Source organism: Hippocampus guttulatus, chromosome 5 (assembly GCF_054856545.1).
Source record: "Hippocampus guttulatus isolate MCC_2025c chromosome 5, RoL_Hgut_1.0, whole genome shotgun sequence".
NCBI lineage: Eukaryota > Metazoa > Chordata > Actinopteri > Syngnathiformes > Syngnathidae > Hippocampus > Hippocampus guttulatus.
The window spans coordinates 21,166,163-21,178,903 of NC_141265.1; the positions used below are offsets into that span (position 1 = coordinate 21,166,163).

Genomic DNA, 12,741 nt, shown 5'->3' on the forward strand with positions numbered 1-12,741 from the left:
TGTGGGAGGAAATCAGAGTACCCAGAGAAAACCCACAAAGGCACGGGGAGAACATGCAAACTCCACACAGGAATCAGAAACCTGCAGCTCTGCACTGGGTGGCAGGCGTGCTAATCAGTCGCCCACCATGCTGCGTCATACTAAGCTCAAAGTGTTAACCTGTCACCTTTGACCACATCACCTGCCACCTTTCTTATTTTAAGAGGGCACTTTTGTGTTTTGGTGTGCCAGTGATGGCATGCCTCGATATTGCTGATTAATGAATGGGTATTTGTAAGTTTGCTCTTCTGATTAAGTAGCTATACTTGAGTGAACACAATCAGCAACAAGTTGGGGCTATAAAATTACATTGCAATCACAGAAATATGGTACCTAGCTCTCAGTGTTATTTCTGAGTTCATTCAACTTTGCAAAGTAGGAAATGCTCATTGTGTGCCATTGTGTCACCGTTGCCATTTGATCGTGCAATCACATAATGTCAAGTTGTCATTTGATTGTTGAACCAGACTTTATTTCTGTTTGACAGCATTGACAACAGCAGAAAAACCAATAATATTGTGTATTTGTTGGTAAACAAGGATTTGTGAATGACTGCAGTCAAATATCCACAGCATCCTTTCTTCAGAAGTCCTCTGTGGGAAGGATGCAAACTTGCAAAAGAATCTCATCTTCGATGCTCATTAATTGTGTTGCTTGAAGGTGTAGGCATAATGGAGGGTGCCACCTTTTGGCAGGAAGCAGTCGTGCTCGTGGGTTCCAGGTCGGATCTGTCTCTGGCACACTCCCAGCTGGTCATCAAAGACCAAATCCCTGTCATAAACCTCAAGCCTCAAGACGTCACGCTCTTGGGCGTTGAAATGGGAGAACTCCTCCTCCCACCAGGGGTTAACAGTGTCTTTCCGGACAGCTGTTTTGCCCAGAGTGGCGGAGCCACAAAACACCTTGATGTAGCCATCTGTGATCCCCAAAATGTCAGAGGGGAGGCCAGTGGCACGCAAGTTAAACACCTTGAGCTGGGCCTGCGTCACAGGCAGAGCACATAGCACCAGAAGAAGGAGGGACAGACTTGAGGCCATGACTGTGAAGGTGAATGGAGAATCGCATGTTAGTGGTAGGAAGGAGAGGAGGAGTAAATTAATGTTTCCTTTTGAGAATGATGACTGTTATGATTATAATTGAATGTGTAAAAAGCATGACATTCAGATTTCAAGAAGATACTCTTTTGCATGTACATCAACTCGAACTTATCTCGCACAATGACTGAAAATTCAACAGGTAAATACCAGTAACTCTTAAATTGTGTTTGGTTAACAACACTTCTCTCCAGAAATTAGTACACCTTTGAAAAGTACTGGTAAGCCTATTAAGTTTCTCAATAATCAGAACACCAATCTTCCAAATCACACTGATGGTTCGATTTAATCCTCAACTCATTGTATAAATTATAAATAGTTTAATTTGAGATTTTGATTACCCCAATTTTTCATTTTTTAAAAATCAAGATACATCCATCCATCCATTTTCTGATCCGCTTGATCCTCACTAGGGTCGCGGGGGGTGCCGGAGCCTATCCCAGGTGTCTTCGGGCAGTAGGCGGAGACACCCTGAACCGGTTGCCAGCCAATCGCAGGGCACACACACAGACGAACAACCAAACACACTCACACTCACACCTAGGGACAATTTAGAGTGTTCAATCAGTCTGCCACGCATGTTTTTGGAATGTGGGATGAAACCGGATTACCTGGAGAAAACCCACGCAGACACGGGGAGAACATGCAAACTTCACACAGGAAGGCCGAGGCTGGCCGGGATCGAACCCACAAGCTCTTCACTGTGAGGTCGACACGCTAACCACTGGACCACCGGGCCGCCTCAAGATACATTATTTCACAAATAAAATGAATCACACTTGTGTTTTAGTTGTGAAAGTAGGACCGGTACACAGCAATAATAACAGTGGTAAAAGCAGGCAGTATGACAAGGTGCTTGCCTTCATCTTACCTGTGTTCTTAGTGTCTGGTTTCTCACCTCTGTCAGAACTTCGATCTTTTTAAATGCCAGCAGGGCTCGTATCAGTCTGATAACGCTGTTCCAAAATTCCCAGAAAGCACAACCTGCGCCGTTCTCAGCATTTCGTAACGCAATGTGTGAGCAGGATGCATCCAGCCTGACATAACTGGGCCATGAACAGAAATTTTAGAAAATAGAAAAGAGGAGTGTGTGTGTGTGTATGTGTGCGTGTGTGTGTGTGTGTGTGTGCGCTAGTCACAGTAATGACCTAGAAACACAGGGAAGCTGGAACCAGAATCGAACCCGCGACCTCTGCATTGTGTGGCAGACGTGCGAACAAGTCGATCACTGTGCCACGCTAATATGGGTACACATAATAATAATACATTTTATATTACACAGAAATAAATGATTTTTAGAGGATTGGTTTGAGGCGGGGGTCGGCAACACGCGGCTCCAGAGCCGCATGCAGCTCTTTAGCGACATCTAGTGGCTCCCTGGAAATGTTTGAAAATAGAAAAAGATTTTCATTGTCGGCTAATATAGCTCAAATAGATATAGATACATGTTGCAGCCCCGAAAAAGGAGAGTTGTGGTGTTGTTTTTTTAAAGCATACACTTTATTTATGCTTTTAACAGTCTTGACAAACACAGACATGTCTGTGTCCGACTCCGTGCCTTCTCTCTTGTTGTTCGATTCGAGAGGCGTTCAAAGACAGCCTCAGAAAAACGGAAATTAATGGTCATTTCATGACACTAAGAAAAGCGAAAATAATGCACCAAAACAATAAATCAAGCGAAGAAATTATAAAATAAATTCTATGGGGGCGTTTATGAACACACAACAAAGGAATGAATAACAAACAATTCTGAGACAGCCCAGTCTCCTACATACATACAGCATGTGTTTCCTTCATTGTAAGTTTTATAGAAGGCTTTTATTTTTTTGCGGCTCCAGACATATTTGTTTTTTGTTTTGTCCTGGCTATTTCAACATTTTTGGTTGCCGACCCGTGGTTTGAGGGGAACATAGGGGGGTCTTTGTCACAACTGATGGATGACAATGGTGCCTTATTGATTTATGATAATTTTAGGTGCAAACGTAATTTCAGGCCATCAAGACGTAACTGTAATTAATTCTTAATTGTCCTTCCACAGCAATTTGTGCCCCCATCTCTGTCTTCCAAAAATTATATTTCATAAAAATAATATTCAACCCAACTTTGATGAGGCTACACTAAACAAGTTAAGAACTATCTATTTTAATCTTCCAGTACCCCCAAAATGAAGGAAATGCAGTACATTTTTCAATTTTGAATAACATTTAACCCATGCTGAAAAATTACCGAGATCACACTTTATTATTGAAGACTTTACATGATCTGGCGACCCGGTAGTCCAGTGGTTGGCACGTCGACTTCACAGTGCAGAGGTACCGGGTTCAATTCCAGCTCCGGCCTCCCTGTGTGGAGTTTGCATGTTCTCCCCGGGCCTGCGTGGGTTTTCTCCGGGTGCTCCGGTTTCCTCCCACATTCCAAAAACATACATGGCAGGCTGATTGATACCTCTAGATTGCCCCTAGGTGTGAGTGTGGGCGTGCATGGTTGTTCGTCTGTGTGTGCCCTGCGATTGGCTGGCAACCAATTCGGGGTGTCCCCGCCTACTGCCTGGAGACAGCTGGGATAGGCTCCAGCGCCCCCCGCGACCCTAGTGAGGATAAAGCGGTTCGGAAAATGTATGTATGTATGTACTTTACATGATCTTTCTGAAACAATGACAATGAAACTACTGACCATGTTTTTCGCTTGCCCAATTATCCAATTTTTCTGGAAGGCTGGACACCTCCCACGATCGCATCTTTTCCTGCCTCATTATGAAGAAATTATACAACTATTACATACAACTAAAATTTTATCTCACTGGTCAAAAATGAATAAGGAGATCTCTACAAATCGAATTTTATGTGGTAAGGTTCATCCACAAGAAGGAATATAACAAAATCGAACCCTTTTTATGTTCATAACGTCATAAACGTATTTGGTATTTACACGAATGTTAATTAAAAGGCCAAGGCCACAGGAAATACATAGAATCAGTCACATTTTGGTCTCTCTCATGTGGTTGAGAGGAAAGAAATTTCATCCGTGCTGTATGTTGCATATAGAGCACATTTGACAATAAAGTTGACTTGACTTAACTTGACTTGTGTACCTAAATAAAGCTGAAAAACGCCATGAGTTTCCGTACGGTCGGAGTGACACATCACTCAAAAAACAAAAGAAAAAGAACCAGGGCGCTGTGAGAGTTACCGAACGCTTTTAGTCACTTATCTCTTTCCGTCTTCCGGTAGGACTGAATCATTTGGGAGCGCGAGGAGGGACGTGTGAGTTATTTAAACGTTTAACCAGCAAAGACGATATCATAGTGACTTATTATTCCACGGGTGAAACGTATGCAGCACGGTCATTATTATTAATGTGATACTTATCTTACGTATGTCCTTATTTTTGCGTCTCATGTCAGTCGTGCGTAGCCAGTGGAATCGTCCTAAACACTGTTCATAAGCAGCGCGAATTTAATTTAATTGTATAATTTGCTGTCAAAAGATGTGTGAACAGCTGGTGGAGTATTTTCAGGGTCAGATACAAAAGAAAGACGCTGCTGAAGTGAGATGGTCACACGCAGCGAACAGCAGGAGCAAACTGGCCAAGGCTCTTCAAGGTGAGGCGTATGTTTTCTCTTAACGGATTATAGCAAACTCAGGCCATGTATTTTAAGAGTTTGAGATCAATGTCCAGGAGCGGCTGCTTTAACACCTCAAACTTCCGTTCTGTAATCAAACCATCCTCCATTTATTATCTGCCAGCAGTGAAAACACCAGACATACTAGCTCAATAAAAGGTACGATTTGATTATCGCAATACAAATTCGAATAATGCCTGAAACGAAAGTAATTTTCACTCTGCTGTCTGTATGTCATTGTAAATGTGATACATCAAAGCCTCCTCATTCTGAAGGCTGCCTCGCAACCCTCAAACAACTACATGCAACATATCCATATCGACATCTCTCTCTCTCTCTTTCTCTCTCTCTCTCTCTCTCTCTCTCTCTCTCTCTCTCTCTCTCTCTATATATATATATACACACACACACTGTATGTATACGCATGCATGGGTGCTCATAATCACACCTATATATACTGTATATTGTCCTGCACGGACAATAATTTATTGCCAATAAGCCAATCTCCTTTTTCTCTCAGGTACCGCTCATATGATTGAGGCTGACATAATCGTAAGAGGCCATGACCCTAAGGAGCCAATCATGGGCCACCCTCCTGACACTGACAGTGACATAACACTGAAGGAATGGCTTGAATGTGTCAAATTGCATGACAAGGGGATCAAACTCGACTTCAAGAGGTGAGACGTAATCAGATTATGTTCTTTCAAAGTGGTGAGAGCTGACATGATGCTAGCTAACCCATTTTGGTGCTTCCTAACAGCCTGGAGGCGGTGTCTATTTCTGTGGCCCTGTTGAAAGAAGTGCTGGCTCAAATGACCTCTCCTGTGTGGATCAATGCTGACATCCTTCCTGGACCTGGAAGTCAGAGCAAACCATTGGAGCCTCACGCATTCCTGGCTGCTGTAAAGACTCTTCCCACTAACATTGTACTCTCCCTTGGCTGGACCACAAAGTGGACTGCAGGGATTGATAATCCAAGTGAGTGTGCATTAGAGGGTGACACGGGAGGAGATTTACATTCCTCTCCCATCCCGCTCCCACAAGAAATGTGTCCTGTCCTGGAGTTAAAAAAAAAAAAAAAAGATCCTTTCTAGTCTGTGTGAAAAAAAACTCCCATCCTGTCCTGCTCCCGTTCAGAATGACTGGGAGTCTGTACCGCTCCCATTTTGGAAGTCAGCTACATTACAAAAAGGAGGGAAAAAATAAAAGCTTATCACCCCCTTTTCCTCATTAACTCTCCGAAGTATATATATTTTTCCTACTACTGGATAATACCACTCCCATCTGACTCCCATCCAGCAGGATTCCTAAAAAAATGTCTCTAAGTGGTTAGTGCTAGTCTCTTGGCTGTTTGGATTTATGGTATGCATATTTGCACGACTTTTATATTGCCTACTATGACATTGGAGACTGATATTTATCAGAAATAGGTCATATAAGCAGAACAAATATTCACCGTGGAGGCTTTCCTTGTACTTTATATGATGTTTGATGTATTATTTATTCATTTTCAGTCAATGGATTTTTTTTTTACATTCATTGGTGTTTCAATGCCGTAATTCTCTTGCAAGTTTGGCGCGCACTTTCTCACATGCAGTCAAGGGCGTTGTAAACAAGTCATTTTAATGTGTTTTTTGGAAGATTGAACAGTTAAGCACTTGAACAATTTTGATCTAGCTTGAGACCAGACAAAAAAAAACTAAGTGGCCAAAATGACTTGGACCTCACAAAAATAAAAGGTTGGGGCTAGTAACAAAAAAAAAGAAGTCAAAATAATCTAAAAAATTAGGTTGGGGTATAATTAAGACAAATTGAAGAGTATACAGTTGAGTTTAACGTCTATCCATCTATCTCAATGGTGGGCATTAAGTTTTGGACCTGAGCCTTCAATGGGCATTTAGTGATCTAATCCACCTCTTAATAACGCCATAACGTGACAATATGTAAACATTAAATTGTTGTTACCGGTTAAACTTGTCTCGGTGCATGTTAAAGCTTAGCTAAATTAGCTTAGCATTGTTTGTTCCATCCATCATTAAACAGTCATCGAGTGTGATTATTGTGGCAAATCCATCCATCCATTTTCTGATCCGCGTGGCGGGGTCGATTACACGAGGAATTGATGGAATAATCAATGCCATCATTGATTTTAAAAGGATTGGTTCGTGGCATCCCTTGCATAACATAAATACTGTCATCTTTTTCAGGTTACAGTTGGGAAATGGTGCATGAGATGCAGGACATATGTCAAAGCCTGGAACATCTTGTCACCTTCCCAGTACGGGCGGCCCTTTTGGCCCAGTCTGTCTCTGAGCTCTCATGGCTGCTGCAACAGTCGGACAGGTGACTGGCTCTCACACACACTTCATTTGTTGTTGTTGTAATGTTTATTAAATAGTCACTTGAGATTAGGGCTGCCACAAATGATTATTTTGCGAGTTGACTAATCATCAACAGTAGTCGCGGTTAGCGGTAGCCGACTAATCGAATCATATACAAAACGAGGCATAGCATTAGACAGCATGAATACTTTTAGGTATCTACAAATTAATAATTGACAATTAAGGTGAGAGTACATTCAACTTTGATTAAACCCTGCAGCTTTCCTGACATGATTATAAATGATGGAGCAAGTTAAATTTAAGGCAATACTGTGGCCTTAATTCTTTTTTTAAATTTATTTATTTTTTGCTGTAAATGAAAAGTGGATTTTAAAATGGACCCAAAAACTATGAAGAAAACTCTACAATAAACTGTTGGTATTTAAATTGTATCCAAATTGTTTTGTTTTTCCTTCATTGTATGCATCATTTAAAAGTAGTACATTGACCTACACAATCAAAAGGTAGTATGCACCTGAAATGAAAAAAAAACAGTTATAGATTAGGGGGAAAGATATTTTTTTTTCTTTTTTAAGCACTATAAATTCGTATATTGTAACGAACTGGGTTATGTTGGCGTCCCAACTAGGACATCGTCTGACAATGTTATATCAAAACACACGCCATAACATGTGTGTGCTACCTCGGGCTAGCTTCCAGACACGACCTGTCAGAAATGAAATCGGGCATCATTCACAACGTGCTTCTTTTCAGATGGTCAAGCACCACTCACTAATGCTTCCGTCATCCATAAGTAGACACGACAATATATCGGCGTACTAAATGGGCATTGCATTACATCAAACACACACGGTAGCGTGTGTGTGCTAATGCTAGCTTCTTAACACGACTGTCCCGGTGTCAGAGATGAAATTGGGTATTAGCCATAACGTGCTTCCTTTTTATAGGCGTTTCCCCTATTTCCACACAGTATGTCATTATGGTTATAATAATGAACAATATAATGTATATAATGTCTTCTTATTAAGATTAAGATATCCTTTATTTGTCCCACACTGGGGAAATTTACGGTCTACAGCAGCAAGATTGTGGGTAGAAAGAAGGGAAAAACCCCCCATTATGCAGCACATCCTTGGTTTTGTACAGGATGCCGATGATTTTTTACCTTTTTCCAAATCAAACCCATTGAGGTTAGGCCATTTGAGAAGCTTAATTCTATCCAGTAGTATCCATTTCAAAACTATTCTTAACCCTTTCATACACCCTGTAACCTGATAACATGATAAGCTGTCCACTGCAGAAACCGCTGTCCCTGAAAGGCTTAATATGTGTTTTGGAACACCAATGGTGTCTGAGTTTTAACAGTCGAGGTAATTGTCCTTCTTTTGGGTGAGAATGTCCAAGAACCCACCATCAATGCTTTTGACAGAACAGAGTTGAATGTTCCAACCGACGGTGATCCCAAACACATCTTAAAACTGGTTTTGGAATGCATGAAGCAGCTTCTGGAATGGTATCCCCAAAATGCCGACATCAGCCCTATTTTAAGTACCGTATGTCGATAGACTGTGCTTCAAAAGCGGGGACAGTGCCCGAAAACCAAGTACTAGAAATGGGTTCGACCGATTCTGCTGAGAAGAATAGTCAAATGGCAATACTTTATTCAAACTGTGTGTTGTGTTATCATTCCACTGTGGCAAAAATGATCAAATCAGCCATTCAAATTCCTTAATAATTTGCCAGATTTATGCCGATGATGATGAGTTGAGTCTAATGTCACCTTTGCAATGCAATGGTGCAAACTGGTATTACCTGTTTGGTGTTGAAATAAAGTAGGCACAGACACTTTGCCCACATGTAGCCTTGACAAACTAGTTAGCATGTGGAACAACAAGGCGATGTGTTCTTTGGCCCACAGACTGTGTGGGTGGCTCAAACCGCGCCTCCCATTGTGATTTACGTGAGTAGTGCGGTACAAAGTGGAAAAGGTGAATGTAGATAAGAGGATGTGATGATTCATTCAATCAGTCACGGTGCATAAACGGCTTCGTTTTGCCCACTGAAGCGAATACAGCTCATATGAATGTGTCCTTTATGTACGTGCACTATAATAACTGTCGCTCCGTCACTATTAGTCATTCTGCATCCGTGTAGATGGTTCAGACATCAACGCACCTTTGTTCACAAGGATATTCTTTCTCCAAAATTGTTTTCCAAGAGAAATTTTACCAAAACATCACCTGCAAGCCGTCCTGAGAATCAAAGCAAATATGGTCACGCTGACAACATAACTGCTTCACTCATTTTTCCTTTTGCCAAAATCTGATTTTTGCGGGAGGTGACTATCAATAGATAGCCCAAAAATGCCTACAAACACTTGTATCAGCTGAAAACAAAAATATGTTTGTTGTTAGGACTTTTTGCGACATTTACATTGGATAATGAATTGTCTTGTTGCTGCAAAAATCGAAAAGAAAGTTTATTTATAATTCTTTGAATTTAACATTAACTGTAAAGCTACATTTTCATATTTTCAGGGGGGTTTTGTTCATATTTTGAATTTGTATAATTTTGACATTTTTATGCAAAGTAAACATCTTAAGTCAAGTTTTCTCAATTTATTTGGGAAATAGTGTTTACTCTTTTCAATTACCGGTAATCTGCTCTGCAATGTCCTTCCACGGGGCAGTGCTGAAAGCACCCAAGACACCTTTTGCGGAAGCACCAGACGAAAATGGATACCATCAAACGTCATTAGTGATCTCAGGTAACGCAGAGCCAATAAAAGCCCGCGGAAGACCGTCTTTCAGAACCTTTTTGCATGAAGGCCACTGGTTTTCGCTTTTCCCTCATGAGTGCTCTGTGATCACTTGGTCGGAGCTGCGTTTTTCTTTCCCACCCTCCTACGGCTGCGACGGCTTTGTTTGTGTTCGCCAAGGTGAACGTCTGTGTGTTACTTGGCATTACGTGGCTCTGCAAGCGTTTTCCTTCTTGTCTGGGAAACACGGGTCCAGGCACGTTGCCAAGTTTGGTTGGCGCAGTCACTTTTTATAAGAACCCTCTAGAAGAGCTCTCTGGAGTGTTCCTGTGCTTCCTGGGAAACTTTTCGGTTCGGCTGCAGTGGGGAGCGGTGGAACGGTTGGTTCGGGCTTGCAAAACCAGGAGACAGTTTTTGAGGCGTCCTAGGACCTTCGTCTCCCATAGTGTTGCCGGGGGTACCGCTGCTATTGACCGTTCTCGACCTCTGCAGCAGTTTTGCCCTACTGGGTCATTCGGTGGCTAGTGGCCACCACAGAGGTTGTGAGTTTGACACCCTTGCATAGAGAACAGTGAAAATTGTTGTCAGGTACATGTACCCTGATATTAGAAGAGTGTGCGCCCCGGTTTGTGTTTGTGAGAAAGCCAGGCATTTAAATGAAATAAAAATATATAAATACAAAAAAAAAAAACCCACACAAAAGGTCAAATTTTTCTTTCTTTAAAATGTCGAAAGCCTTTGCTTTCGTACTTTTATCTTTTTGATGAAAGAACACAAGGACATTCATTTTATTTTGTTGTTATAATTATTAATAATACTCACAGTTGTAAACATCATCACTGAGTAAGAGTAGAATAACTGGGCCCCATCAATTACTTGAGCAACAGTGGGGAAGCCTGCTTCCATCATACTTGAGGAATTTCAAGTGACACTTTAATAGCCCATTGATGTGCTCAAAAATGATTATACACTTTTGTTGTTTGCAGGTATTCTCTAACAGTGTGGACTGGCCAGAACGATAAACTAAAAGTGGAGGACCTGCTGCCTTACAGAACATGTTTTGATGTCAACAGGATCTGCTATGACCTACCAGAAGCCCTAAGGACAGAGCTGACAAAGACTTTACAAAGATGAGACATCAGCAATCAATAGTCAGGCTGAAAATGAGAACCTTCAAACCTCTGGACGTGTATCGTAATACTTTTCAATTAATTAATTAGTTAATTTTTACTTTTCAAGCGGTGTTGTGATAGTTACCGAGATGGGAGTCCTGCCCTTCCACTGCCTGATGGGAGGTTTCTCATCATCTTTGAAGAGTGCTGTTTCGGAGCCTTGGAAGGCAAAACTGGGATCCATCTTCATTTTTGCGTAACTGTTCACAAGGTTTATGAAAAAGGAGAATGGTGGATAATGGACAAAGTTCTCTCTCTTGTATTTGGTCCCTTGAATGACCCATGTTTCCTGGTGGTTGTTTGGAAGCTTCCCAACAATTGAATTTATGCCTCTAGCTGAGTCAAGGAAACTGAGGCCAGGCAGGTAACCTTCGTTCTTTGCAGTTTCTACTTCCAGAAGGTCTGCAAGCTCTTAAAGACGTCGACTGTCTTTGGGAGAGATTTTAGGTACATTGTTGAATCGTTTGAATAGTGAAGCTTTGCTAACCTCTGGAAACATGAGCGCATGGTTAGGGCAGAAGAGTAAAAAGATTGTGCCTCAACTTGTCGAAAGAGGATGGAAGTGGATGTGATCACACCTCTCCACTGTTATGAATCCAAATGGCTACCCCACTGACTTTTTGGGTGGTTTTAACTACTTCCGCCACTAGGGGCACTTTATTGTACTGTAATGCAATTTTGGGTGGTTTTAACTACTTCCACCACTAGGGGCACTGCACTGCATTGTAATACAATCACTGGGGACAGAATAGTGATAGTTACCTTGAAAAAAAACCAGGTCCTTTCTTGATTACTTGATATAAAAAGTCACATAGTTACTTTACTGATGACTTGCTTGAAAAAGTAACTTAGATTACAATACTTTGATCGTTGTAGTCAGCAGATATCGACTACGCTGCTTAACAAAAAGTGATGCTGTTTTGCCACTTGGAGGTGCGTTTTTAACTACGACTGTGAATAGTTTGTTTTTATTAAAAATGATATGAAGACAACCTTTTTGACTGACCAGAATTATTTTAATTAAAAGGAATAATACATCTTTTCAGGACTTCACATAATAATCAATACTGTAATAATAATTCCAGACTTCACATTACAAAAATAACATTTTCAATATTTCTAATTGATTTTTTAGTTAACATGTGTAACTATTAATGGAATGTCAAACCCCAACATTTATAATGTACATTGTTTATAAATATAACTATTAAATTAGGGGCCCTTCTGCAGTCATCCAATCTGGTGTGACTTTGAAGGCATATTGCCCTGAGATCCTTTTTTTTTTTGTAAAGTTTAATGTTTTTTGAAGTGACATACTGTAGGTAAGACTGTTGGCAACAAACCTTAACATTTTTTGTTTTTGGCTGACACAAATTCAAAATAGATTGAAAATTTGATAAATTCAATCACTGCAGTCTTGAAAACGCGACTCTCCTTCCTTCTTGCTGTTTATGTACATGCGAGTCCCACTCTCTCAATTAGGGATGGGTGGATCAATACAAAATATTGACTATTTCGATCCAGAGTGCCCAATAAGAAGTATCAATATTTACAAAAAAATAATTCTTGATCAAGCGGCAATGGTGGTCGACTGGTTAGCATGTGTTGAGTTTGCATATTTTTCCTGTGCCTGTGTGGGTTTTCTGCGGGTACTCCAGTTCACCCCCAAATTCCAAAACATGCATGGCAAGTTAATGGAACACTCTAAATT

General features: G+C 41.0%; 2 protein-coding genes across 5 annotated transcripts; one reads left to right on the plus strand and one right to left on the minus strand.

Annotated features, from left to right (window-relative positions):
• Positions 1–489: 489 nt before the first annotated feature.
• Positions 490–2,229, minus strand: LOC147205506 (uncharacterized). Of its 3 annotated transcripts, none has more exons than XM_086110787.1 (2): positions 2,032–2,229; positions 490–1,078 (listed from the first exon to the last, which is right to left on the minus strand). In XM_086110787.1, the coding sequence occupies exon 2, from the start codon at positions 1,074–1,076 to the stop codon at positions 681–683; it is 396 nt and encodes a 131-aa protein (XP_085966913.1). In that variant the 5' UTR covers positions 1,077–1,078; positions 2,032–2,229; the 3' UTR covers positions 490–680. The 3 variants fall into 3 exon arrangements, with proteins under 3 accessions (XP_085966913.1, XP_085966912.1, XP_085966911.1); XM_086110786.1 differs by having other exon boundaries at positions 2,005–2,227; XM_086110785.1 differs by lacking the exon at positions 2,032–2,229 and adding an exon at positions 1,745–1,998.
• A 2,090-nt stretch (positions 2,230–4,319) lies between these two features.
• On the plus strand, positions 4,320–12,022 carry fam151b (family with sequence similarity 151 member B). 2 transcript variants are annotated; one of them, XM_086110783.1, is made up of 6 exons: positions 4,320–4,396; positions 4,620–4,734; positions 5,276–5,435; positions 5,519–5,736; positions 6,966–7,101; positions 10,845–12,022. In XM_086110783.1, exons 2-6 carry the CDS (start codon positions 4,620–4,622, stop codon positions 10,990–10,992), a joined length of 777 nt encoding a protein of 258 aa, XP_085966909.1. In that variant the 5' UTR covers positions 4,320–4,396; the 3' UTR covers positions 10,993–12,022. The 2 variants fall into 2 exon arrangements, with proteins under 2 accessions (XP_085966909.1, XP_085966908.1); XM_086110782.1 differs by having other exon boundaries at positions 4,364–4,734.
• Positions 12,023–12,741: the final 719 nt, after the last annotated feature.